The sequence below is a fragment of the Aaosphaeria arxii genome, assembly GCF_010015735.1.
Source record: "Aaosphaeria arxii CBS 175.79 unplaced genomic scaffold BU24scaffold_1, whole genome shotgun sequence".
NCBI classification, from domain to species: Eukaryota; Fungi; Ascomycota; class Dothideomycetes; order Pleosporales; genus Aaosphaeria; species Aaosphaeria arxii.
The window spans coordinates 1162149-1187968 of NW_022983474.1; the positions used below are offsets into that span (position 1 = coordinate 1162149).

The 25820-nt window shown below is 50.6% G+C and overlaps 10 protein-coding genes across 10 annotated transcripts; 5 read left to right on the forward strand and 5 right to left on the reverse strand.

The window, feature by feature from the left end:
* Nucleotides 1–7: 7 nt before the first annotated feature.
* BU24DRAFT_8092 (uncharacterized protein) lies at nucleotides 8–2620 on the forward strand. Its single transcript, XM_033534658.1, has one exon. It carries the CDS (start codon nucleotides 308–310, stop codon nucleotides 2420–2422), a length of 2115 nt encoding a protein of 704 aa, XP_033389102.1. The 5' UTR covers nucleotides 8–307; the 3' UTR covers nucleotides 2423–2620.
* Nucleotides 2621–4191: 1571 nt separating this feature from the next.
* On the forward strand, nucleotides 4192–5601 carry BU24DRAFT_456800 (uncharacterized protein; the record flags this gene model as incomplete). Its single annotated transcript, XM_033531475.1, has 1 exon — nucleotides 4192–5601. The coding sequence occupies one exon, from the start codon at nucleotides 4192–4194 to the stop codon at nucleotides 5599–5601; it is 1410 nt and encodes a 469-aa protein (XP_033389103.1).
* Nucleotides 5602–5987: 386 nt separating this feature from the next.
* Nucleotides 5988–7743, reverse strand: BU24DRAFT_416449 (uncharacterized protein). Its single transcript, XM_033526449.1, is given in 4 exon segments — nucleotides 5988–6765; nucleotides 6834–7020; nucleotides 7037–7051; nucleotides 7071–7743. 4 exon segments carry the CDS (start codon nucleotides 7282–7284, stop codon nucleotides 6108–6110), a joined length of 1074 nt encoding a protein of 357 aa, XP_033389104.1. The 5' UTR covers nucleotides 7285–7743; the 3' UTR covers nucleotides 5988–6107.
* A 216-nt stretch (nucleotides 7744–7959) lies between these two features.
* BU24DRAFT_416450 (mitochondrial ribosomal protein 10) lies at nucleotides 7960–9056 on the reverse strand. The gene is made up of 3 exons (XM_033526450.1): nucleotides 8799–9056; nucleotides 8619–8698; nucleotides 7960–8424 (listed from the first exon to the last, which is right to left on the reverse strand). The coding sequence occupies exons 1-3, from the start codon at nucleotides 8938–8940 to the stop codon at nucleotides 8338–8340; spliced, it is 309 nt and encodes a 102-aa protein (XP_033389105.1). The 5' UTR covers nucleotides 8941–9056; the 3' UTR covers nucleotides 7960–8337.
* A 123-nt stretch (nucleotides 9057–9179) lies between these two features.
* On the forward strand, nucleotides 9180–12472 carry BU24DRAFT_416451 (uncharacterized protein). The gene is made up of 2 exons (XM_033526451.1): nucleotides 9180–9665; nucleotides 9717–12472. Exons 1-2 carry the CDS (start codon nucleotides 9290–9292, stop codon nucleotides 12239–12241), a joined length of 2901 nt encoding a protein of 966 aa, XP_033389106.1. The 5' UTR covers nucleotides 9180–9289; the 3' UTR covers nucleotides 12242–12472.
* Nucleotides 12393–13801, reverse strand: BU24DRAFT_416452 (NAD(P)-binding protein). The gene is made up of 2 exons (XM_033526452.1): nucleotides 13398–13801; nucleotides 12393–13298 (listed from the first exon to the last, which is right to left on the reverse strand). Exons 1-2 carry the CDS (start codon nucleotides 13561–13563, stop codon nucleotides 12562–12564), a joined length of 903 nt encoding a protein of 300 aa, XP_033389107.1. The 5' UTR covers nucleotides 13564–13801; the 3' UTR covers nucleotides 12393–12561.
* A 702-nt stretch (nucleotides 13802–14503) lies between these two features.
* Nucleotides 14504–15490, forward strand: BU24DRAFT_429744 (lytic polysaccharide monooxygenase; the record flags this gene model as incomplete). Its single annotated transcript, XM_033529764.1, has 4 exons — nucleotides 14504–14604; nucleotides 14671–15296; nucleotides 15349–15404; nucleotides 15452–15490. The coding sequence occupies 4 exons, from the start codon at nucleotides 14504–14506 to the stop codon at nucleotides 15488–15490; spliced, it is 822 nt and encodes a 273-aa protein (XP_033389108.1).
* Nucleotides 15491–15652: 162 nt separating this feature from the next.
* On the reverse strand, nucleotides 15653–18289 carry BU24DRAFT_8228 (uncharacterized protein). Its single transcript, XM_033534680.1, has one exon. It carries the CDS (start codon nucleotides 18265–18267, stop codon nucleotides 15874–15876), a length of 2394 nt encoding a protein of 797 aa, XP_033389109.1. The 5' UTR covers nucleotides 18268–18289; the 3' UTR covers nucleotides 15653–15873.
* A 323-nt stretch (nucleotides 18290–18612) lies between these two features.
* BU24DRAFT_469554 (heavy metal translocatin) lies at nucleotides 18613–21299 on the reverse strand (the record flags this gene model as incomplete). Its single annotated transcript, XM_033532615.1, has 2 exons — nucleotides 18613–20779; nucleotides 20933–21299. 2 exons carry the CDS (start codon nucleotides 21297–21299, stop codon nucleotides 18615–18617), a joined length of 2532 nt encoding a protein of 843 aa, XP_033389110.1.
* Nucleotides 21300–22450: 1151 nt separating this feature from the next.
* On the forward strand, nucleotides 22451–25768 carry BU24DRAFT_339550 (Rad4-domain-containing protein; the record flags this gene model as incomplete). Its single annotated transcript, XM_033523186.1, has 2 exons — nucleotides 22451–25347; nucleotides 25675–25768. 2 exons carry the CDS (start codon nucleotides 22451–22453, stop codon nucleotides 25766–25768), a joined length of 2991 nt encoding a protein of 996 aa, XP_033389111.1.
* Nucleotides 25769–25820: the final 52 nt, after the last annotated feature.

The window sequence follows — 25820 nt, forward strand, 5'->3', positions numbered from 1 at the left end:
GTCCTGAATGTTGCTGCTGGTTGCACAGAGGAGCGCTGATCGATGCTTGTATCTAACCCATTTTGGGATGGCACCGGCCAATTATAGATGTCGGTTGCCAAGCTTTGTCACCAAAGTTTGGAGCCCTGCCTCGACTTTGGTGTCTAGGTAACAAACTATTTCGCCATACCGAGACGCGACTCCATCTTTCTACCCCGGACTCCGCGCATCAGCGAAATCGCGCGACAGATGTGATCTCGCGTATTACAATCAGGAATTTCATCGCATTCGAACAATATATATCGCGGAAAAGCGCAAGCACGTCACCATGGAGAGACCTTTCTCTCTCAAGAGGAAGGCAGATGGCGAACCCAACGCCCCTCGAAAGACCGTGAAAGGAGGGTTCGCAGCTAAGATGATGGCAAAGATGGGCTACGTTGAAGGCAAAGGTCTTGGAAGAGAAGGCAACGAGGGTATTGTCGAGCCGATTATGGTAAACACGTCTAGGCCTCAGGGCGCCGGTGTTGGTTCCGTTCGGGAGAAGACCGAGCAACAGCGTCGTGAAGAGAGAAGGAAGAAGCAACAGGCAAAGGCGGATGGGTCGGCGCCCGCGTCCGGATCAGACTCAGACTCAGATTCGGAGAAAGAGAAAAAGCGGAAAAAGCGACCTAATCGAAGCGACCGCGGCGCAGCCCCTCAGCAAGCTCAAGCTCGAACAGCAAAACGGAAATACACCATCGATGCCCTCCATGACGCGGGGATTGATGTACCGGCCCTCAGATATCTAGATGCTTCCACGGGCACAGAGCAGACTAGTCTATCATTGCGTGGTACTTTCCAGACGGCCGATCAACAGCAGGCGGAGAGAGCCAGGCGAGATCTAGAACTCACCGCAGACGACTGGGCACGAGAGCGCGAGAATGGCGCGAGGGTGGACGATGAGGAAGAGGCGCTTCAAACTGTGTTGGACAAATTGGAACTGGAGATTAAGAAGGAGCAGGATACTCTGAACGCTCTGCGCGCTCTGCACCTGTCACAGTCCGAAGCGACCTGGGAAAACCGACTGAAAGTACTGGAAACTATAGAGTGGCAAACCGAAGAAGTTGTTATCGCGACTATACGGCCCCTTTTCGAGAAGCAGATGAGAGAGTGGGATGTCCTAGAGGATCCGTTGACAGAGACAGTCGGCTACCTGAAAACGCTGGCTCCTATGTTGAACGTCAATTCTTCTCAAGGCTCCTCTGGCGAATTGGTTGTAGCTGGTTCAAATGGATTATCAAGAGCAAGGAGTTCGAAACGTACGACTTTGTGGGAAACACTCATCTTGCAGTTCTGGCTACCGAAAGTTCGATCTGCAATTATAGGAGGGTCTTTTGATGTGCGAGAACCTTCTCCACTGCTTCTCGTCGTTGACACTTGGAAGCCTTTGTTGCCGCGCTTCGTGTTGAAATCCATCATCTCCCTCGTGGAAGAGAAGCTCCGAGCGGACATTCATTCCTTCAATGTGCGCAAGGCAGTGAAGCGCCATTCGTTTCCTCTTACATACATTATACCGTACCTACCGTACCTCTCAGCGGCCGAGCTGGACCCCAACGGTTCATCCAGTCTTCTCTCCGAGTTCAGGCGCAAGGTACAAACATTGTTTGGATCGTGGCCTATATCAATGTCGCAAGGACCGATTCCCCAGATTAAGTTGCTTAACGGAATTTTGGGGCGATCCAAGATGGACGACTTAGTCCTCAAATATCTTGTACCACGCTTGGCGTCACACCTAAGGGATTACCTGGAGATCAACCCAGCCGATCAACAATTGGAGCCGTTGCAAGAGGTTTTACAACACAGTGACCTCCTTAAGTCATCATATACCGCAGAGCTACTCGTGCAAGGGTTCTTTCCCCAGTTTCATGACATTCTATTCACCTGGTTGTCCTCTGACTCACCTTCGTTTGAGGAGGTCGGGCAATGGTACCAGTGGTGGAGGGAGCAGTTTCCAGCAACTCTCAATGAACAGCCAAGCGTCGAGAAAGAATGGACTAAGGCTCTTGAGACCATCAACACAGCCCTTGATATGGGAGATCGAGCCAAAACCGATCTTCAGCCACCGACCGTGGACCGCCCTGATTCAGCACCTTCCACCCCAAAACCTACGAAGGCACCAGAACCAGAGCGGCCGAGTCGAACGCAGGCTGTGGAAGAACCAACTTTCCGAGATGTTGTGGAATCATTCTGCAGCGAAGAGTCGTTACTACTCATACCCTTGAAAGAGGCACATGAGAGCACGGGTCTACCACTGTGGAGAATCACCGCTTCCGCGTCAGGTCGTGGGGGCGCCGTTGTTTACTTCAAAGGAGATCTGCTCTTTGCAAGACAGAAGGGCGACAGGAATGCCTGGGAGCCGATCGGTCTCGGCGACAGTCTAATCCAACGAGCGGAGGGGAAGTAAATAGTGCAGCAACATCCGATATTCATCCTTCCTTTTACTGGCATTAAGAATGATCCTCGGGCGTACAGGCGTGCATAGCGATGTCAACATCGCCGGGCCACAATGGTAAGCTCCTACAGCCTTTTTCCAAAGAGCAGATAGTTTTACTGGCTCGTGCTAATGATATTGTTTTGGAATTGGCACATCTAGGAAGCTTTTCCACCGGCCGAGTCGCGCAGAGGCGGTGTCTGCGAATCAGATAGGTATATAATGAAAGCAATTTTCGACCGTTCGAACGCTCTTGCACTCCTTGCAGATATTCTTGCACGATAGATCGAGGCAGATGGGCGACAACTTCATCTCCTTCTCATTCGTATTTCACGCGTAGAAAAGACGGACGGCATGCGACCAAATCTTTTAGCACTGCTCCATGACAATAAAACCACCCGCCAGTAACAAAGCTCGCAGGTTGTCGATCGAGGACGACGGATTCAGGCACATGTGATGCAGTATTAGCGAGTATCGATGGAATTTCCAAAAACAGAGAAGACCCCTTGAATATCGTCGTGGTCGTGATAAACGTGACGGGGACTGCATGCGTAGTCTAATGGACAAAAGTCTACGCGAGATGTGAAGATGCCAAAACTAGCCAGCGTGATAATGCTCTGCTAGCCCGCGTGGTCCTCGTATGAACTGGGTCTACGATGGGCCTGCGACTGTACTAGTAGCGTGGGATCAAAAGCTCACCAAGGTCGATTGGAAGCGTTATTGGGCGGTGGCTTGTGATGAGAAAATGTTAGCGGTGTGATTGGCAGCCACTCGGGGGGCCTTTCGGTCTTGTCGGCGCCTAAGAAACTCATGCGAATCCTAACGAATCACACCACAACTTTGTGGGCCAACTATCGGTATTTTCGAAGACATTTACAGGGAAGTCTTCCAACAAAATGCTACGGGCCGTCGAATTCCCGCACGTTGCTCGAGGTTATGACTGGGCGAGATTGTGCAGATCCGCACAGGGCCCTTTTCAATGCGAGACGGACGGGAAGGGAAGACGAGGGTGTATTTTTGGGGTCCTGGGTCCCTCGGACGTACCCCATCCTCCCAATAATGCAATGCAAAGCACCAACAAACAACCGGTGGCTCGTCCGAACGATGTTTCGTAGGGCAGCGATCTTCTGGATGATCCGAGTGGGCGAATGTTTCTATTCAAAAACATAGTCCAAGCACGACCTTGGGTCTGTACGAAGGACGACCAGATGTCTGGCGGTGGTGTCTACCTCTTGCCTACCAGTATTAGTATCTACCCAGGTATCCTATGAGAGTTGGATACACGGTAGATACCGCATGAAGATGGACCCCGCCCCGCCCTGGCTTCTTTTCGAAATAAGGGAGCGATGGCTTGGATAGCATTGAATGGCTTGAGAAAGGGTCGATGGGGGGTCCTGCAAGTTCTGCAAATGGCGGGCTCTGGATGTCTGTATTTGGATGGGGGTCAATGGTGGGCGGTTAATCGCTGCATGTGCCTGGCTGAAGAAACATACACCATCGAAACATCGCAGGGTCTTACCAGCCAATCACAGCCCACATCCTGCATCTCCCCAGCATTCGCACCCTGCCTCTCCACTGCCCTTCAATGGCAACCCCGTAGAAATACTTACAGCCGCCCTCCATTCTCATTGCAGCATGTCGCCAGCTGTTACACCTCCCATTTCATCCGGCTCGCCTGGGTGTCGCACGTCGCTGCTGATCTACTTCATCAGCGACTTAGGTCCGCCCCTCCTTCAACCACCATGCTGAGCGCCCTCTCCACCGGTTTTTCTCTATCCCTCTTCCTCTCCTGTATACACGCAGCTCCTGGTGCTTCTGGATACGGACGTAACCTTCCTCGAGCATTTCACGCTGGATCTTCTGCACCTAATCCAAAGCCCGAGAGATTTCAACTCACCATAGAGCTCTGCGGCATCGCTGGCGGCTACATTGCGACCGTATTGATCTGGGGAATCCTGCTCCTCACAATTGGAAGAAAGATGAGACGAAAGACCGAATCCACGCCAAAGGCTCTTGAGCTCGAGATTGTGACTTCAAGGCCGGCTACAAGGAGTCTCGCATCGCCACTATCAGCTCGCTCAGCGACCTCGTGGTTCAAGAGAGGCTTCAAAACGAAGGAAACACAAGTCGAGGTAGGCCCTACTATAAGTAGTCCTACCAGTCCTGTAGTCCATTCTCCAGGGTCGTTCGACCAAAAGGTTATCGATGCCGACCGCAGCCGCGCTCAAGCTGAGATGGAACGCTTGTATGCTGCCGTCGCAGAGCATGATCGAAAGAAGTCACTCTCCCAGATCAGCATGGCTTCAGAAGAGGTGGAATCAGGCGAGAGGAAACTTCCTAAGCTCAACACCAACACTTCCCGTGTCCAAGATCGCGAGTTCTCTGCATACTCAAACCCTGGATCTCCAGTGAAAGCAATCTATCCACCTGGCTACAACAATGGCCCACCAACTGCTCCCCTCCCTCGAGAACGCCAACGGAACGAACAACCACCCGCAAGCCCTCGTAGCATCCTCTCAAAGAAGTCCCACATGTCCAGTGCCTCCAACAGCAGCCGCTCTCGCATCAATCTCAAGAACCTACGCATCTCTGGCCCAATCCAGAAGTACCCAGGTGGATCTGACGACGAGGAAGCCCGAACACCACTCTCTCCCCGCTACTACAACCCACCCGCACCCCCATCACCACCCACAAACCACAATTCTCCCACCACCCCCGGCACAATCGAAGAAGTCTACGAGCAACTCGACGAGCCAAAACCCCTCCCACGACCCGCCCCGCAACGCTCCGGAACCTACTCCTCCTACAACACCCCAACATCAGCAACCGCACCACCCATGGGCACCGCATCCGCAAACTCAAGCACACGCGAGCTCCCTCTCCGCGGCTACGCCGAGCCGATGAGATCCCCAGACCTCCGTACCACCGTCCTCGACCGCCGCAACGACAAGATCTCCATGACCACGCCCAAGACGAGCGTGCCATACACCCCCTACTCGCCATACATGCCCTTCACGCCCATCACACCCGTGACACCGCACCTCGTGACGAAGTCCGACAGGAAGAACATGAAGAAGGCGTCAAAGAGACGACTCGCACCGCACCCGGAGATGATCCAATCGCCCAAGGAGATCTTCGGGGACGCCTACTAAGTCCCCCCCTTCAAAGCATAATGTTATGTTTTCAGTTCGTGTGTATGTTTTTTAGCCAATATTGCGCCCATTGTTTCTTTACATATGAACGGCCGTTTTTTTTTACTTTATTTTGTTTTTCTTAATTTTGAAGCCGTTTGTTAACGCTCATGATGACACATCTATCTACTTATCATATCAGTCGCCCCCTGTGGAGGTGGGGACTGCTTCATTCTTCATTTGCATTCATGTTCTCGCGTATGGGACGAGACGAGACGGGATGGGAGGGAAGGAAAGGGGGGCATTCGGCGTTTTGTCATTGCATGCTCCACGTCGTCGTCTTATATCAAAACATCAAAAACCACATAGTTACTAGATTGTAGTCTTTCAGAAGAGACAATACATTTTGTCGCAATTCACTTCAAACACTTCCACGTGCTCGCCGGTATGGAAGTGACGTCCTTGTTTGACTTGACTTGAATAGAAATTCGTAAAATCATGACTGGTTACAGATGTGTACACTACGGCTACGGCGCCTGGTGAACAGCCCTCCCATCCGCTTCAACGACCATGGGATAATTCCCAACACCAGCACCCGTACCCGTGAACATCGCACCCGCGTCATCGTCAGCCATACCTCGTGTCCCGGTCGTGGAAGTGTGTCCACCATGCCACGCCTTCAACCCACCCGTCGTGTCGTCGTACCCTCTACCCGCAGCCTGCTCCTGGTGATATTGCGGGACGTACTCGACCATTCCCGGCGCGGGACTATTCTGATACTGCGCCTCCGATGCCCCCGTACCTGTCGTCGCAGAAGCGCCATCGTGCATCTTTTTCTTCCGATCCTTCCGCATGATAAACACAATGACGAACGCAACGACACCTACGACGACCAACCCGCCAACAACGCCGCCGACAATCGCGCCAACGGGCGCTTTCTTCTTGCCGCCTGCAGGCCGTGTGGACGGCGATGACGAGGCGGGCGCAGCTACCGTCTCGAAGGAGACGTGCGGCTCTGTGGAACTGGATGATGCTGCGGGGGTGGAGGACGCGGCGGCGCTGTTGGGGAGGTACCGGACGGCGGTGATGGTGTACGGCATCTCGGCGCAGCCGTGCTCGGTCATTATGGTCGTGGTGTCGTAGGAGACGTGGAGTTCGTAGCAGTTTGGTTTGTCGGAGTTTGTGCTTTGAGTAGATATAGATGTCAATAATTATGTCCATGATTTCGTTGCTGGAACGGGGGAAAAGCGTACCATTTTGTGACGAGTTCGTTTTCTATGCAATCAGTTGCTGAGCTGATGCAGCTGTTCAGTGCGGTGCTGGGGACGCATGACGTTGGTAGTATGCATTCTGCGAGGCTTGATGGGTCGCAACAGCCTTGTGCGCCGAGGAAGGTGTTAGTTGCGCAGATTTCGTTTGAGGTGCATGTCAGGTAGTTCTCTGTCGCCGGAGGTCAGGTTCATGAGGATTGTGGACGGTGTCTCTATGTGAGAGCTTACGGGGATTGCCAGATATGAAGCCTCGTATGTTTGCGGGGTCTGCGCGGTTGAAGAGGGCGTGGTTTGGCAGAAGCGGTGCTGGCGTCGGTGGAAGCCGAGCAGGATGTTTGTTTACTGGGATCGTCGCAGAGGCTGGATAATTGGATCCATGTACGGCTACTACCAGAGCCGGTGCCAGAAAGGCACAAATGGTATTCTTAAACATTATGTATGCCTAAACAACATGGAGAAGGTCGTAAGGCGGTCTTGCGAGAGAAATGTGATGGTCGTCTGGAATGTCCACAATTTAACGGCAGTATAAGCCCAGGATAAATCGATCGCACATGTTCGGTATGGCGATCTAGCTCTGATATAATCCTTACGCTCGCTGTGGAGGCTGAGGCGAGGGCCGGGAAGTTAGGTGGACGGGCGCAAACCCACGTCAGAAGTTACGAGAAAGAAGAGAAAGAAAGTAAAGAACAAATCGAATCAGGACCTAGCCGACAGTTATTCTGCGCACGAGAAACGTGAGCGTGGAGAGGTCGCATTGCATCGGGGGCCAATTCTCGACGATTTACACGATAGCCGTGTAAGCCCATGCTCTTACAATAGCGATGTGGGTGTGTCGCCGACGAATCAGATGATATCATCTTACCTTTGCTATTCCTATTCGGAATGTATTCATGTGCGACAAGCACTTAGATGTAAGTCCTCGCCTAACAGAGAGCTGTGAGAGGAACACCAAGGTGCGGCTGTACCCTTTTGGGAGTGCTGATGGAAACATCAACAAGGTATATGGTTGGGCCACCAGGACGGAAGTGCGGAATCAAAGAGAGGTACACATAAGACGCGAGACATCCGAACAAGGAATTCCTTTTTCGTTGCAGTGAATAGTAGTTTGATTCGATCCATATGTTGTGTGATTGGAATTGCTTCTTATTTTTTGTTCATCAGATCTTGGATTTGCATAATAATCTTGGTGGTCCGGTAGAGGAATTACCAATTCCGTGCGCACGTGTATGTCATGGTCAACGTCGAAATCGAGTTGATAGTAGGGACATTGATACCCTGATCCGCAAACTTGTAGGTTCAACCCATCCTAATTCTTCGTATGTGTACATGTAGTCTCACATTGGTATCAATAACCCCAACGCCAGCCTTGTATAATCAAGACAAAAACTCCACCCATGCTGAAATGCGCACAAAATCCAAAGTCATGATTGACCGTCATAAAAGTGATGTACAATGAAGAAATTTTTCGGAGCTCCGATAGCTCGATTTAATTCCTCTTGTGTGGTCCGATCATGTTGGGGTACATGCGGGAAAGGTGATAGTTGATGTTGTTCTTCTTTTGGTTCGTATTTCTCTGTTCATGCTTGTCAGTCTTACTGCGTCCATAGGTAGGATACGAAAGCAAGTAGCAAGTGATTATAGAATCAGACGCGGGTGATTATTCTTCTCATAGCACGAAGGCTCTGAAGTAGCAAATACATTTAAAAATTACCAGATCATCACAGGATGTTGATTGATGTGAAAGGGGAGAAAACAGAGCTGACTTACCGGTGCATCCATGCAAGCCCGGAGCTTTTGCTCCAGTTGTGCGCAGCCTTGAACACTGTATCCTGACGATGCCCAGCAACCTATTTCATCTATCAGAATGACTCCACCAGGAAAGGCCTTTTCCAGCAACAGGCGAATCTGAATGCACTGGATCTGGAGGACCCGAGGATTGGGACTTACCCAACATTGAAGACATGGCACCCAAGCATGGGTTCATCTCAGGTTTGTTCGGCCGCCTAACACGAAGCTTCGGTAGAGGAGGAAGAGGGCGGTTGGTGACGGATTTGACCGTAGAGGAGGAGCCTTGCGGTTTTGGGACCATGGTGGACAATCGCTGTGCTCAAAGCTGCAATGAAGCCTCTATCAACACCTGACGCAAAGCTTGTCCAATTTGTGGATGAGTTTTGGTGATCAATGGATGGAAGAAAGAATTGGAGGGTTGGTCAGTTGAAGTAGAAAAGTTCTGGAGGTACGTGCCAAGAACGAACCACCCCCCGTTGCTCCGTGCACCGGCTCGTGCATAGTAAACAACAAACTAACAGTTGCCTGCCAACACAGCGACCGCTGCAGCACTCGCGGTCAGTGATTTCGTTATCCTTTTGAATAGGCGTCCGGTGCCCTCGAAATCATTGCTATCTGGTATCGGCGACTTAATTCCTTACCCATATATTATGGCAGCATCACCGCGCAAGAGAGCGGGATCCGCCTTCGACCAAACATGGCACGAGACCGACACCGCGTTTCTCGATCCTGCATCACTACCTATTTCCAAAGTCCCCCGAGCATGGGAGCGCAAGTCTGAGATTATCACCTCGCGTACTGGCAAACAGAAGAAAGTTTGGCGCCGACAAACAACGCGACCCAACCCAGTAAACACCACCCCCGAGGAAGACGAGGACGAAGAGGAGCAAGATTCACGGTCCAGGCCTGTGAAGAAGCTCCAGCGCGTCAAACCAAATGAAATTGAGTTTGAAAACATGCGACCAAATTCTAAGAATCGCGCATTCAAGACGACGCGCTGGGACAGAAGGAAGAGTGTGCTCCCAAGTATGTCAACAACCTCATTTCAAACCAATGATTGTATTAACTTCGTGATAGGAAAGAAAATCTCGACGAACGATGCTGCGCGACAGTCCGAGGACGATTCGAGCTATGTCAACGAGGAGATGGGGGACTCGGGTGCCGAGGATGAGAAGCATTCGCAGACAGCCTGGACAGGTCACCACGAGAGCACAACATTATCCACAAAACCCATCGTAGAGGAAAAGGAAAGGAGATCAACATTCACATTCACTCCTGATTCACAGCAAGATGAAGCACAATCTCCTGAGATTAGCGGTACACCAATTGAGGACACGGATGATATGATTCAAACTGGCGAGGATCATATCCCATCTGCCTCCGACCTTGTTTGTGTGGACTCAGATCATAACACGGATGTACGAATTCCTGTTGAACATGAATCGACCCCAATGATTGAGAGAAGAGCACCCTCACCCGCCCCCCCTACCACCGTCCATTTGGCAAGTCCCGCTTCTTCAGGCGCAACAAATCTGGATCTACCTATGGAGGAGACAGTCGAACAGTCAATATCCATTGCACCCAAGGAAGCATTCAATGCAGCACATTCCGAGCAAGTCGGGGACATCGAAGAGGATATCGCTAGCAAGGCAGAGTACGAGACGGAAGACTCTCAAGCCTCTGTTGTGACTGAGCTAGCACAAGTCACCCAAGAGGCCTCTGAGCTGGAACAAGAATGTGAGGAGCATGATATGCTGCCTACGTATGAGATCGACCAATCGACAGAGGTTACAGGGGCTCCATCAGAGGCAAATCCTTTCATTACCGAGGAGGATGACTTGTCGGTCGAGGACGAGCAGGCAATTGAGGAAGACACCCTGACAGAAGCTTCACTGCAGTTCGACATGCAGCGCGCATGGGAATCGGACGCGATGGTATCGATTCCCGACACAAATGCTACAGAGACTTCGACTGTCGCCGATCGTGGTATGATTCAGTCCGAAGAGGAAGAGCTTACGGCAGCTCTAGAGGAAGAGACGACCATGGACAACAGCGAAGTGCTTGAGCAGTCGTCTGCGAGTGACTCTGCAGCTGGAATGATTCCAAGTGACAAGGTAGACGGACCTCGGGATGGTGATACGCCTATGGATGGAATAGAGGACATCGCAGATGGACTCACTCTCAAACATTCCATGCCCGAGTTGCGGGCTACGGGTAGTCGTAGGCTGCGATCTCCTTCGCCTCCTCCCCGGATGGAGTCAGGGCCAGACGATGCGACTGCTACCATATACTTCGATGAAGACACAGCGCTACTAAAGGATTTTCTCAACAGAGCTGCCGCAAGCAAGGCAGAGAAGGCGGCTACCATCGTACGCCGAACCTCTCTCCAGAACCGGCGCGACTCGGACGCAGTTCGTCAAGCTCTTGCGTCACCCAGAAAAGTACTTGAGGATAAGGACCCCAACTCGCCTGCCAAGAACGACAGCGAGGTCACTGTAGACCTTTCCGAGACTCTTACGCTCAGCGTTAGCGACCTGCCTTCGCTTTCCCCGCCACCTGAACAGCCCGCTTCAGAGGAGGCCAAATCCACCAGCAGCTCGAGACGGTCAACACGCACTCGCAAATCTCGTCTTCCTGCACCTGCCACAATGGCGCCACCAGCGACAGGTCCCAAAAGCATTTCACTACGGCGAACGGATGGCGGAGAGCCTGTTGTTCTTAAGCGGACAGAGGCTCAGGAGCTAGGACTGCTTACACGAAACAACACACGCAAGAACAAGCAGGGTGCAGTGTCTGTCAACCACCGGCTTCTCAAACTTCACGTTGAGTCAATGAAGGACGTGAGCCAAGACTCCACATCGAACGCTTCGGCAATTGCTCTACCAGGCAAGAAAAGCGTCAAGTGGGATGAGACTCTTGCATACTACCAAGAACATAAGGATACTGCTGCAAATGCGCTTGCGGAAGCCCAATCTCTCGCCACCCCTGACGAACTGAGTGTGTCGGTCGCTCCTCCGACAAAGAGGAAGGTCAAGGAGCCCAAGCATAAGGGCTCCAGCTCGACCCCACGGATCCGACGTTTGAAAGGACTCGGTCCTGGATCTGCTACAGCTTCCGTTATGTCTGCCGAGCCTCAAGGGGACCAGGAGCCTGCAGATGCAGACGAACAGAAACAGCCATCACGGGCGAGCAAGCTCAAGAAGCTACCCATTGCACCTGGAACTTCAGAAACTCCATCCTTGAACTCGCCTGCTAAAAAGGTACCTTTGGCCATGTTGACTTCACCAGTCAAGAAGCTTTCGATGCCTTTCCTCAACTCTCCCGCAAAGAAAGCCCTTCCCCTGGAGATTGCACCCGTAGGCGTTGATGTCGACTCAGAGGCCAAGCGTTCGAAGGAGCGTAAGAGTCGATTGGCTACACCAAGGAAGGTGAAGCTACCTCCACCTACCGTCAATGGAGCTGTGCCCGTCGACGGCAAGGAGAACCAATTGACAAAGGGCATAGGAGCAGCAACACCGAAGAAAGGACTCAGGTTGCCCGAGGTTCACATACCGCCAACTGTCGAGAGTGGACTGCCTAGGAGGCGCGCTGCAAGGAAGTAGCCGAGATTGGAGTTTGATGTCGCTTACGTGTTCATGATTGTCCATGATTTACAATTAATCATTTTGAATTTGCATCTCGAGGATTAGCGGTGGCGTTCAGGGGTTCAGAAGCAACTGAGAGTTGCATTGTCATTCTGGTAGGGGTTATTCGGAGTATATAATGGATCGGAGGCGGTCATTCATGCTGAGTCCTGCTCGACAGACCAGGCTTTCTACATCAGCACTCTTATATCCAATGTGTGACTAGCACATCAGCTAGTCTTCAATTTTTATACCTTTTTGTTCATCTAATTACGTCGTGACCGAGTGACGGCCTTCAGTTACAGTGCCATCGCCCCTCCATCGACAATCAAATCCGTCCCGTTAATATACCTTCCACCATTACTGCAAAGCAAAATCAAGGGACCAGTAAGTTCCCAAGGATGGCCCATCCGGCCCGTAGGATTTCTCTCATTCCAAATCGTCCTCGCCCTCTCCAGACCATCCCCCTCATTCAAGATCGTATCCATGTACCCGGGGCTAATACTATTCACCCTAATCCCATGCACCGTCCACTCACACGCCAGACTCTTCGTCAAGCTCAGCAGCGCCGTCTTCGACGAATTATACGCAACCTGCGGCTGCGGGAAATTGGTATGATGCGCAGAGATACTCGCCGTAAACACGATGCTGCCCCCCGACTTCTGCTCAATCATCTGTCTCGCGACAGCCTGCGCGCAGAGGAAGCTGCCCGTCAGGTTGATGTCGTGCGTGCGGCGCCACTGCTCGGGCGTCATGTCGATGGCGTGTGTGCAGCCGACCACGCCGGCGAAACAGCATAATGTGCTGATGGGTCCGAGGACCTTCACGGTCGACTCGACGGCGGATTTTATTTGCTCGGCGTCGCGCACGTCGACGGCTTCGGCGATGATGCGTCGGTCCGGGAACTTGCTATGGAGGGCCTTGATCGCGTCGAAGGATTGGTCTGGGTTTAGGTCCCAGAGGGCGATGCCTTTGCAGCCGTGTTCGAGGAGGGCGCGCGCGGCTTCGAGGGCGAGTGTTCCTGCGCCGCCGGTTACTGTATATATGTTAGTACTTGAGGTTCAGTAGCTATCGGTCTGGTTGCTAGGAGAGGTGGAGGGGGTTAGGGAAGAGGATTGTACCCTTAGCTACATACTAATCGCGTTTCCTGGAACGGTGAATCGGAAGTCCGCTCTTTGAGCATTTGATAGATTGTCTGCCGGCGGAGCAGGAGCAGTAAGAGGGTTCCCTGCTGTAGAAAGTGCCATCTCAGGAATGAGACGGTCCACGAGGGATGAGCGGTCTTCTGGAGCATCGGGCATTTTGGGCGTTGTAGATGAGCTTGAAAGAATATAAATTGGGTATAAAAGTATTGATGAAGACGGACAATGGCGGGTTTGAATAATGAGAGTATCTGAGAGCAATCTCAAACCCTTAAATGTCGACAATTAATAGGCTTCAAGTACGTGTTGTTGTAGTGGAGCTATAACAAAAATCCGAAAGCTCAAGGTATGACGTCCAACCCCACCAGCCCACCACTTCCTCCACTATAAGAAATCTCCATACCCAACGACACAGCTGCACCAATGGAAAGTTTCCCGGATCGTAGTAGGTAGTCCGCAAACCCCACAGTTTACACGCGAGTAAATGTATGAAAATGACCTAGTCTCTGCAATGAAGAGTGTAAATCTTAGTAACCCCCTCAGACGGAGCGCTGTTGCCCGAACGACATGAATTCCTCAGCGTGACACGCAGCTATCCCACCGAATAGGAATATGCCCATGATTTAAAGCGTCGTCCCGGAATTCCTAAGCGCTTTTAATCTCTGAGGTATACTACACCAGGTAATGGTGCCTGACCATGATGCCTACTTTATCCCCATCGTACGCCAATCAGGAACCCATTCGCTATGTTTCACTCGGTGTCGGCCGTCTGTGGTCCGGATGTGCATCGCTCAGGGATGCCCGATGCGAACGTGCAGCGGCTGTTATGCCCCGCAACTGTGCCTCTGTGTTGTGCATCAGCAACGTTAATATAAGGTTATATATCGAGCTTATAGGCAATGTACGATGTCCCGGTTTGAAAGGTCACCAGGTATTATCATTGAGGCTGTTTAATGACATGGATTTTGTATTCAGAGAATGAAGTAACAGGTATTCATACGTACGTATACATATATAAAGATAAACATATAAATATTATAATAGGGCATAACCCTAAGAACTGTAGACAAATAACTGTTTTTTTTTTGTCTAGATCAAGATGAAACAATCCACAATTGCTGCTATTGCTTGCTTGGCTTCGAGTGTTTTTGCTCATGGAGGTGTATACACATACACAATCGACGGTGTCGACTACCCAGGGTAAACATTCCCACATTTGAAAAACAATTCATTGTCGAACCACCCCTATACTTAAACTGCAACCAGGTACAAATTCACCGAACCCCCAGAATCCCAATCAAACCTAATCCAGCGCCGATGGTACTACTGGCCCGTCGAAGACCCTCTATCCCCCAACGTAACCTGCAGCTACGACGGTTCCGCCGTCAAAGACACGTACCACGCTCCCGTCAAAGCCGGAGACACCATCACAGCAAGCTGGTCGAACAACCTCACGTGGGACGACCCCAACGGGCCGTTCTACTGCGAGCCGGGCAGCACCCGCGACTGTTTCTACCGACGCTGGTACCATTTCTATGGGCCGTTGATGGCTTACATGGCCGATTGTGGTGGGGACTGCAGTACGGTTGATCCTGCGGCGCTAAAGTGGTTCAAGATTGCGGAGGAGGGACTGAAGCCTGGGTTCACGCTTGGGGATACTGCGGGCTGGGAGCAGAGTGCGCTTTCGAGGCCGGGGACTAAGGGGTGGTCGGTGACGGTGCCCAAGTCCCTCAAGCCGGGGAATTATATGATTAGGCATGAGATTCTCATGATCGAGTTGATGCCGCCTCAGTTCTATCCGACTTGCGGGCAACTTAAGGTCGAGGGTAGTGGAACTGCGACTCCGAGTGAGGACTACCTGGTCAAGTTCCCGGGTGCATATTCCATGGAAGGTAAGTGTTGAAATGGTACTTGCAAATCATCTCACTGACCAATATCGAACAGATCCAGGTATTGCGATCTCTGGTGTCGTATATGGCGAGCTTGGCAGAAACACGACAGTAAGTCTCGAACATCGTCAGATCAAGATGTTTACTGAGTTGGTCAGGAATATATCATCCCAGGACCTAAGGTTTGGACAGGCTGAAGCACGTCGTATTACAGCTTGAGATGAACCACAGTGACAAGCTAGTGATGGGTGTGCATCATCGAGAAGAAGTATTTGCAATCTATTAGTGATTATTTGCCGATGTTGGAGGCCACTTTCAAGGGTTCAATCCATTGGGGCATCTGCTTCTAGTTAGACGACGCATTTGAAAGATAGATTATGCTCGAAATGATCTCCTTTTGCTGCGGAGTGCTATGCTGATCTTGAATTCATACATGGTGTGGCCTGTCTGAAAAACATGTAGGGAAGAAGATAGTTGCCGTTCTTCCAGAGCATTCTTTGGGAGAGTCTAAATGCCATCGAATGAGTGTACAATCACACCGCTTGCCCGGAAATTTTCATATCTCTTGCCCTTAAATTACTCATTCAAACATATCATCATCCTCTAGAGGAGGCAGCGGAGGTATGCTGAAGTCCTCCACACTATCCATTCCTTCAATTTGAGTGAACAGTTCCCCATTAGTCAAATTCGTACTCTCCTTTCGCTCTCCAGAGGGGCTTTCCCAGTCCCCATATCCCATCTTACTCGGGCTCGGGAAACTCGAAGGGATGAGCAATACAGGAGGTCTATCCGGTGGTGAAACCGCGATTTGTGAACTCGGAACCCTATGAGGCGAGACATCTGCACCCACAAGGCCTGATTGCCGCTTTTTAGGTGTTGCCTTTGGGCTAGGTTGGGAGTTATCGGCCGTAGTAGCCTGGCTAGGGTCCCAAGATTGTGGTGGAGGCGGGCGTGGTTGTATCGAATTGCGGAACGGGGTGGCTTGATAGCTGAACGGGTCAGAGTCGTGGACTGCGCGTGCGCTGGATGAAAGCGGCGGTCGTGCTTTCTGGTATTGCGAGTAGGATTTCCATTCTGTTCGCAGTTGCTCTTCGGCTCGACTGGAGTGGGAGTGTGCGGTACCTTGAGACTCTCGATGGCTCCTCGGGAGCGGAGAACAAGGCACTTGAATCGAATTGTTATCTAAATCAGAAGTTTCCTGGATTTGAGGTGGTGTTAGTGTGGGCTCTTCGTGTGCACCGTCATCATTGGGTTCGCTTTTGACTAAAGTAGGTGATGGTTCACGCTCCTCTTTGAAACTCCTTCTCTGTGGGGAAATCTTGGAAGGCCTCAATTGTATTGGAGAAACTCCAAGCGACTGTGTCAGCGGCTCTTCTTTGATACGGCGGTTTATAGAAGAGGAAAGTGGCGCCGTTGATTGGGGGGGTGCCATCTCCCGAGCCAACTTGCGGGGACTTTCCAGCACAAGACGATCTTTACGGTCGTTCCATTTTGCATCATCTTCAGCATGATCGCATGCAAGATCAATCTCGTCCAGCATGGCTTGTGTTTCTGACCCAATGTTCCGCCCTGGAATGGGTCGTTCTAAGCGTTGGATAAGTGCCTGTGTATCAGGGCCCACCTCATTGTTGAGAACTTCTGGTTCGAGCTCGACCAGACCTTCGTCAGAGTCTTCGTCAGAATCTAATATTGTATTTTTCCTGACCAAAGGAAGAGGTGGAGTGTCCTCTACGGGCGCTTCAAAGGCCACTCGTTTTCTCCTCGACGGAGTTACATCGGGATTTGGGGCGTTGGCAGGTCGTTCATGCAGCGGGTGACGTCCAGAAGTTGGAGTCTTGTGCATAGACAAAGGGGTGATTGCGGGTGATTGCGAGGAGGGTATTTCGACAACCCTACGTCGCTCGGGAGTGGCTAGGAGGCTGAACCTTGTCCGGGCGGGTCTTCGAGGCGTCTGTACTTGAGGGGGAGACGATGAGATTATTGCACGGCGACTTTGTCGTGGTGAATGTGTTCTTCGCTTGGCTGGTGCTTCAATGTATTGTGTAGGCTGGTAATCATCGGACGAATTATCTTCCTCTTCGCCATTTGTCTCATCCCGGGTGGGGTTTTCATCGTCCGACTGATGGGTTTGCTCGCCCAGCTCAAAAGACCTGTCAGATAACGAGGGCTTCGATACATGATCAAGGTTCATTTCAGGACCTTCGTCTTCCTCCGTTTCATCATCCTCACTATCAGATATTACACCGATGGGAGTCAGCCCGGGGATCATCTGCGTAAGTGTTCGCTGCTGTTGAGCATTCGAACCAGCTTCACCTCGTCTCACTCTAGATCTAGTCTCTCTCTTCACCGGCCGAAATTGGGGCTCTTCATCTTGTGAACAAGGTAGACGTCCATCAACAAGTTGTGTCATCGTCGATTGCCTTTTCCGTCTTTCCCTCCTCACGCTCTCAGGCTCCGGATTCGAAGAGGCCGTGCTGGAGAGAGGCTCGGACAGCTCATTGAGAGATCCGTCCGCTTTGGCTCGCGCTTTGGTCTTGCGTTTTGGCGCTGGTGCTCTCTTGACCCGTTTCGATTTTGGTTGCGGACTTCTTCTCTCTCCTTGCGAGCTTGCCTCGCTCTCCTCCATCACGTCACTTGGGCGCTTCTTCTTCTTTTGCGCTGTTGCTTTCGACATATTATTCCCTGGTTTCAACGAGTCTGGCGCCGACTCTTGTATTGAGCGACCCATGCCCTCTTCTTCGTCGAATCCAATCTCCTGATCATCCTCCTCATCCTCAGAGTCCTGGACGATGCCGCAGGCGCTTCTCATTTTCTCGGGTAGAAATGTGAGTTGTCTCAGTTCAGGACCATCCTGCGTGGTACTACGCTTGCGTCGAACCACCTTTCTTTGATCGGGGAAATAAACTTGCTTGGGGACTTTCTTCGATCGATACACTTTCAAGGGTTTGTCCGAGTCGTTCTTGTGATTCCTCATTGCTCATAGTTTAGAGTCAGACTCGTTGGCTGCGGGACGAGTGGGTCCTGGGTTGACGCGTCGCGACGCGTCGAGGGTGGCTTATCGATAAGCATTTCCATTAAAGCATCACCGGATTGATTGATTACCAGCACGTCTTTCTCGACGGGAAAGCAATTGATCATGTGTATCTCTTTCAACTCTATTTGATATAATAACAATGGCCATATCATTGTGCACCGAAGTGATGAAGAAATTTTCAATAGCAAGATATCTACGCTACCTTTCACAGAGAACGTTGAGGTGCGCGCTATACTGATACTTCGAAGGGCTGGTACTGGTGTAGGAGTCTGAGCATGTTGGAATGTTCAATTCTCATCTCCCTGTCGCCACTCCATACCCCTATATTCTTGTGCGAAATCAATCCATCGCAGCTGAAATGCAATGATAATCACTGGAACAACACTGACAAGCTCACCCAGACCTGCCCAGCGCGGATCAATTCTGAACTTTACGAAAGCCCCAGCTGCCATGAGAACAGCTAGAATGTTGTATATGAAGGACCAACCGAAATTGAGCATGATTCGCGTGTATGCAGCCTGAGATAGGTCGAGCAGAATGAGGATGTCGTACAAGCGAGCGGTCATAAGGATCACATCTGCGGCACTTTTCGCAACATCGGAGCCCTGGTTGATATGTACTCCAACGTCTGCCTGTTTAAGGGCCACCGAGTCATTGGTTCCGTCACCACAAAACAGAACCACCCCACCTTTGCACTGGATATCGTGGATGTAATCTTTTTTGTCTCCAGGTTTGGTCCTCCATCGAGTATGAGACTTAGGAATGCCAATGGTGTGGGCTATGTCATTGACAGCACCTTCTCCATCACCACTGATCATGTGTACCACGAGCCCGCGATCAAGGAGTCGTTGTATGACGCTATTTGCGTTTGGACGTACAGTATCTCGAAGACGAAAGGTTGCGCTGTGCTCTCCGTCAATGGTAATGCAAAGCTGGGTATCGTGATTGTCGAGCACGGAGAGCCCAAGCCATTCTGGATTGCCAGCGCGAATCTCCAGGTTATTCAGCTCACACACACCCATAACACCGCATCCAGGTGCGCTTTTGATGTCTCTCATTGTGACTGGGTAAAGTCGATTATGGCCGTCCTTCCAGGTTTCATCTCGCAACCAGCTTACAACCCCGCGAGCAACAGGATGCTTGTCGTTCTCCAAAAGTCCTGATATCATAGCCTTAAGGTCACTACGATCATTGTGAAAAGTTGCCTCTATGACCTGCAGAGTACCGCTTGTGAGCGTGCCAGTCTTGTCGAATACCACATCAGTGATGCCACGGGCAACTTCGAGTTTCTGTGGATCTCTGAAAATTATTCCATATCGTGCTGAGACACCGCCAGCAATAAGTACAACCATAGGTACTGCAAGTCCAATGGCGCATGGGCAGGATACTATAAGAGTGGCGATGGTATAGGTAATTGCAATCATTGTGCTGCGTTGCCAATCATCGTGATAGTGAAAGTGACTTATAAACATCCATAATAGGAAAACGACAATGCCGATGATGGAGATGACTGGGACAAACCATTCAGCCACTTGGTCAGCAAGTACTTGAATTTTAGGTTTTGTGAATTCTGCATCCTCAACCATCTTGGCTATGGTGCTGATAGAGTTCTCATGTGGAAGCTTCGTTATGGCCACGATGAGTTGACCAGTGCCGTTGATCGTGCCCGCACGCACATACTGACCAAGCCCCTTCGCAACAGGGACAGTCTCTCCTGTAGTCATTGACTCATCTACTTCGGAGCCACCATATAGTACCTTCCCGTCAGTAACAATGCGTGTGTGTGGTGGGACATTGATTATATCACAATATTGAAGCAGGCGAGCATCGATCTGGCGAACCTCTCGCGTGGGTCCGATAGGTCCACCCGGTTCCAGTATCAATGCATAGTTCGATTGCAAAGACCTTACTGAAACCAATCTTGCTGCTTTGAGACGTGAGAATTCGCTGATTGTACGACCAAGAAGTATAAGAACAGTTAACAAGGTGGAAGTCTCAAAGAATGAGCCGATTTCGAGGGGCCGTCCAGCGATGAGGAATGCGTACGAGACGACGCTAAATACATAGGCCATCGATGTACTAAGTGCTATGAGGAGGTCCATGTTGAAAAGGTGCGAGTGCACCAATGTACGTAAGCCACTAGGCACAAACTCTTCGAGGGCAACAGCTTGAACGATAGTTGCCAGAGCAAGAGATAGATGATCATAGATGATCCCGCGAGTGTGCGACCAGGCAAACACAAGCACTGGAATTGTCATCAGAAGAGTAACAATGAAAAGGGAGAATGCCCGTTTGGTTTCCTCGAGTCCGACCGCAGAGCTACCACTGGGTTCTGCTTGAGCAAGTCGTATGTCCTGATTTGGAGCAAGATGTTGATAGTATTCGAAAACATCGCGTGCTCCAATACGGCTGGCGTCATAATGTATTCGAACCGTCTTTAGAGAAGGGAATCCTATGGTGCGTTGATCAATAATGCGAGCTGGATAGTGTGAGTTTGACGTGGCAGGTGTTCCAAAAGTTGGTGTTTTCATCGCTCCTTGTGTGCTGAGAATCTTAGTAGGGCTCCATGACATTTTCTCCTCTGCAGACTCGATGAGGGTGACACCGTAAGGCCTTCCAGCATGATGAATATCCGTGGGGTCGGCAACGAGCAGATCTAATATTTGGCCGGTAGGTTGTTCATGTACTGCATAAGTGTATCCCGTTGATTTGCTCAGATAAGATATAACTGCAGGCACAGAACTACGGCTGACGTCCAGATCAAATTCCACCCTTGCGAGAACTATGTTCACTTGGCTATTCGCGACAGCTGGATATTGACGCAGCGCTTTCGATATGCCGGTCTCACAACAGCCACATTTGAGACCACTGACAGTCAGAACAACGCGTTCCAGGATCTCGGGGCCGCACTCTAGATCAATTTCGCTATTGTTTAGTGCTGAACCGCCGTCTTTCTCCCGCTCGAGCCCCATTTTTGACTTTGGTGAACAACAATGACTGGGCTGTATGTCGTCACGATTCAGACCTGCAAACCTGTAAATATCGCAAAAGTAGAGGGAAGATGGTAATTGATAAGCTGCTGTAGATGTTACAGCAAATTTTGTCATCGGGTCAACCCACAGCTAGTTTCACACTCGAGTCCTTGTCCAGTAGAACAAATGCTGCTCGCATGCTCGTGGATATGTTTAATATCTGATATGAATGATGAAGATACAGGGCGTGTGTAAATTGCGCTGCCCGACGTCCTTGTTTTCTCGCTGTCTTCGGTGATTTCGATGGTCTTGTTGGCGATGCCGGGGGTCAGGTTCGTAGTGTTGTAGTGGTCTGTATCGCTCTTGTGGGAGTTCGCCATGTTTCGGGTTTGCTGGTGCGATTTCGGGTGACGATTTCAGAAGGACCATTCCATCAATCAAGAAACTATGACTATTTGATTTGAAATAAGGCAGTCACGCATATTTGTGTGTTTCTTTCTATAAATCTTATATGGTTCGAGACTTGAGAAACGTTGGATCAATATTCCAAATAAGAGGAAGTAAATGTTCTACTGCAGCTACCCGCATAGTTCCATGCCACAACCTTCGTGTCTGCATGACACAATTGCTTCCGTCCGTCTCGTTTTTCTTTTCGTCCAACGTTTCATCCCGGGTAGTAGGCTATAATTTAAAGTAAGTGACCAGCCGTAGAAACATGTCATCTTCATGTTGACATCAGTTGACCTGCAAATCGACCGCCCGTGAAAGAATTCGGTTTGCTACCTGATGAAATGAAGAATAGCGGCCTCTTTTAGATCAAATACCTAAGATACATTTGCAGTGATATGAATCCTGTTGGATGCCTTGATGATGCTGAACGCGACTATCACGTGATCACGCGGCAATGTGTTCTCGAAAGATGACGCAAGATCGACCTAGTCGAGTCACACACCACTCATCATTCAATCTTCACCACTCGGTGCTTGCCAGCGCATTCTAGTCACGAACAGCTGTTCACAGGCATTTTGGATATATTCGGCTCGGACGGGTAACCGCATGATGGTCGCAGCTTGTACACGCAACACTCACGCTCCATCTTGTCGCTTCCGATAGGCATCCGCTCCACGTAGTGATACGTCCGTACAGTTAGCATGGGAGCTCCGCGGGGACGTCTTCACAAAGCGCCTTCTACTGCCACTAGTGTTGCAACACGGCGTTCCTCACGTCGGCAAAGGCCCCCGCAAGAAGAGGAGGAGGAGGCGGAGGCGGGGTATGTGTCTGTATACCAAGAACTTTTATCAGAATCAACGTCTTCCAAAGCGGCAGGGCCCGAGGAAGATAGTAAGCCTCTGAAGAAGCGGAAGACCATACATCCTCCACCTCAAAAGGAATTGAGCCCAGATCCCGAAAAACAAACCGAAGTCGTGCCTGTAGTTGAAGCTGATGTAGAGTCACAATCTGCTCAGCACAATTGGTCGACGAGATCGAATATCAGCGTGCAAGATGCGGGTAAACGTATTCTGCAAACAGTCGAAGATTCAGATGAATCCGACGACAGTGACCAAGAATGGGAGGATGCACTTGATCAAGGCGATGCCAACGATGACGACGAAGATCCTGAGGATGTCGTGCCCGAAGTTGGTGATTTATCAATCACTATCGGAGGCGATAAAGGAAAAGACATCGCCCCTAAGCGTAAGGTACGGCGAAGAGGCATCACATCAATCGATAAAAAGCTTAGGCTTGATATTCACATGATGCATGTTCTCTGTCTTTTATATCATGTTCATCGCCGGAACGCATGGTGCAATGACAGTCGAGTTCAAGCGAAGTTGCGGAAGATCCTACCTTCAGGAGCGCTGGCCAAGTTTGTTCCGATGCCTGAATATTCGCAGTACCAAGCATCGAAGCAATTTTTGGAGGGATTGCGAGACCTAAGATCTTGGTGGACAAACCGCTTCTCAGTGACTGCTTTGGGCATGCAAAAGCCGCGCTGGGCTGACGTTGACAGCGAAGTCCAATCATTTACAGACTTTAGTGATCTTGACGAGCCAATGGAGTTGGAAGAGTTTAGAAAAGCTGCCGTAGCATTGCAAGGATCTCAAGACATTGGTGCGCAATTGTTCTGTGCGTTGCTGCGTGGCATTGGCGTTGAGGCGCGTCTGGTTTGTTCTTTGCAGTGCCTACCCTTCGCATCAGCAGCGCAAGTATCTTCACCTCAAAAGACTAGTCCGAACAATGTCTTGCGCCTAGATCCATACAACAGAGAGCAGTCTAGCCCTACAAAGCCAAAGCCAAAGCCGGTTTCTTCTCGTTCAAAGCGACCTTCTCGCCTCGAACGGGCACTAGGAGAACGACATCGGTCTATCGGCTTAGGTGTTGCTCCAAAGCAGAAGAAGAAGTACCACACTGCATTTCCTGTGTACTGGATAGAGGTGTTCAATTCTGCCCAGCAGAGATGGGTTGCGGTCGACCCATTATCAACGTTCACTGTTGACAAACCCGACAAGCTTGAGCCACCGCTCAATTTTTCGCAGAACAGCCTCGTCTACACAATTGCATTTGAGGAAGACTCTTCAGCAAGAGACGTTACGCGCCGATATGCTAAAGCGTATAATGCTAAGACACGGAAATTCAGAATCGATTGTTCTGAGGTTGGCGCAAAGTGGTGGAGACGAGCGCTCAAGCCATTTCGAAGGAGAACCGTCCTGGACAGAGATCAGGTTGAGGAGGCAGCTCTGGCCCGAAGAGAGGCTGGAGAAGGCATACCTAAAAATGTGCAAGACTTTAAAAATCACCCTATATATGTCCTTGAGCGACATCTACGACACAACGAGGTCATCCATCCCATGCACTCAGTTGGCAAAGTAAACGTTGGTACATCTATGAACCCGAAGATGGAATCAATATATCGAAGAAAAGAAGTTCATCTCGTCAGAAGTGCGGATAAATGGTATAGGCTTGGGCGTGATGTCATCGGCGGAGAGCAGCCTTTAAAGCATGCAAAGCCCCGGAAAGGTGCTCGACGCTCCGTTCCGCCAGACGAGGGGTTCGAGGACCAGATACAGGATGAACTCGGTGCCGCTCTGTATGCAGAGTTCCAGACCGAACTCTACATTCCTCCTCCTGTTGTTGGGGGCAGAGTTCCTCGCAATGTCTACGGTAATCTTGATCTCTATGTTCCTTCGATGGTTCCTGAAGGAGGAACACATATCAGGCACAAGTTGGCCGCCAAAGCTGCTCGGATCGTCGGTGTGGACTATGCTGAAGCAGTGACGGGATTTAATTTTAAGGGCAGACACGGCACCGCTGTCGTCCAGGGCGTTGTTGTGGCACAAGAGTACCAGGATGCCGTGGAAGCTGTGATTCGTGGCATGGAATATGCACAAGAGGAGGCCGAAGAAGCGCTACGAACCTCCGAGTCTCTGAGATTATGGAGGAGGTTCTACCTGGGCTTAAAAATCGCACAACGGGTCAATGCTATCGAAATAGATGGGGAGACAGGCCCAACAATCAACGTGCAAGCAGAGATAGAGAAGCAGGACAAAGCAATCACAGAGCAACAACTGGCTGGTGGTTTCTTCATGGATGACGCCGAGGGACCTGCAGCTTCTCCACCTCCCGTACGACGGCATTATCGCAGAGTTGTCGACGAAGATGAGGATGAGGATGAAGAGATGATGCCTGCGGATATGATGTCTCGTAACCAAAGCAGTGCATACACACCAAATCATGACATGAACAGTGGAGGCTTCATCTCAGAACATCAATCTAGCTCTCTTCACACACGATCGCCCAAAACGGCCAGGGCAGTACCCGGAGGAGAGAGCGTTGACAATAGCGCAGGGAACGATATGTCTGGTGGTTTTATCCCAGAAGACGATGCTATACCCGGTGGGTTCATCCCAGAAGATGAAGCTATGTCCGGTGGTTTCATCCCAGAAGACAACCATATGTCTGGTGGCTTTATTCCAGAAGATGATGGTGTCTCTGGTGGATTTGTGCGTGAGCCGTCCTCGCACCAAAACATAACATCACCTTTACCTCAGTCCATAGACGAAGACTCAAACGATCACGACACTGTCAATGTTCTCGAAAGTAGCCCCAAAGCAGGCGAAAATTCTATCAAGGCATCAAAGGGGATTTCGGGTGAAGGCCTCAACACCAACTCTGATACTGAGCATCGTTTGGCCGAAAGAATCAAGGTGATTGAAGATGAACAGTCCTCAGATGGGTCCGAACTTCAAAAAGTCACCGTGCCAGAAGTTCACGTTAGGGAGGAAGACACAAAGGCAGACATCACAATACAAGATCCGAATCACCAGGCCGTCGAGGACGGGCGTTCTAAAGATTCAGCTCCAACGCACATTTCGAGCCCAGCCTCAACACCATCCGAGGCCGGATCGCTAATGTCAGAAGATCCCGATGATGAAGACGCAGAACCGGATTGGTTATTAGACGCTACATAATTCAATGAGATGCATTGGTATATATCGAGGTACATATCAAAAATTTAGCAGT

Excerpts from the sequence above, each read along its gene's own strand:
- BU24DRAFT_8092 (XM_033534658.1), top strand. The coding sequence starts at position 308 with ATGGAGAGACCTTTCTCTCTCAAGAGGAAGGCAGATGGCGAACCCAAC.
- BU24DRAFT_416450 (XM_033526450.1), bottom strand. The coding sequence starts at position 8,940 with ATGGTCCCAAAACCGCAAGGCTCCTCCTCTACGGTCAAATCCGTCACC. Across the intron at positions 8,699-8,798 it reads TGCCATGTCTTCAATGTTGG|GTTGCTGGGCATCGTCAGGA; the intron begins GTAAGTCCCAAT and ends TAGATGAAATAG. Across the intron at positions 8,425-8,618 it reads GGGCTTGCATGGATGCACCG|AGAAATACGAACCAAAAGAA; the intron begins GTAAGTCAGCTC and ends AAGCATGAACAG.
- BU24DRAFT_416449 (XM_033526449.1), bottom strand. The coding sequence starts at position 7,284 with ATGTTTAAGAATACCATTTGTGCCTTTCTGGCACCGGCTCTGGTAGTA. Across the intron at positions 6,766-6,833 it reads AACGAACTCGTCACAAAATG|CACAAACTCCGACAAACCAA; the intron begins GTACGCTTTTCC and ends ATCTACTCAAAG.
- BU24DRAFT_416452 (XM_033526452.1), bottom strand. The coding sequence starts at position 13,563 with ATGCCCGATGCTCCAGAAGACCGCTCATCCCTCGTGGACCGTCTCATT. Across the intron at positions 13,299-13,397 it reads CGTTCCAGGAAACGCGATTA|TAACCGGCGGCGCAGGAACA; the intron begins GTATGTAGCTAA and ends ACATATATACAG.
- BU24DRAFT_416451 (XM_033526451.1), top strand. The coding sequence starts at position 9,290 with ATGGCAGCATCACCGCGCAAGAGAGCGGGATCCGCCTTCGACCAAACA. Across the intron at positions 9,666-9,716 it reads AAGGAAGAGTGTGCTCCCAA|GAAAGAAAATCTCGACGAAC; the intron begins GTATGTCAACAA and ends ACTTCGTGATAG.
- BU24DRAFT_8228 (XM_033534680.1), bottom strand. The coding sequence starts at position 18,267 with ATGAGGAATCACAAGAACGACTCGGACAAACCCTTGAAAGTGTATCGA.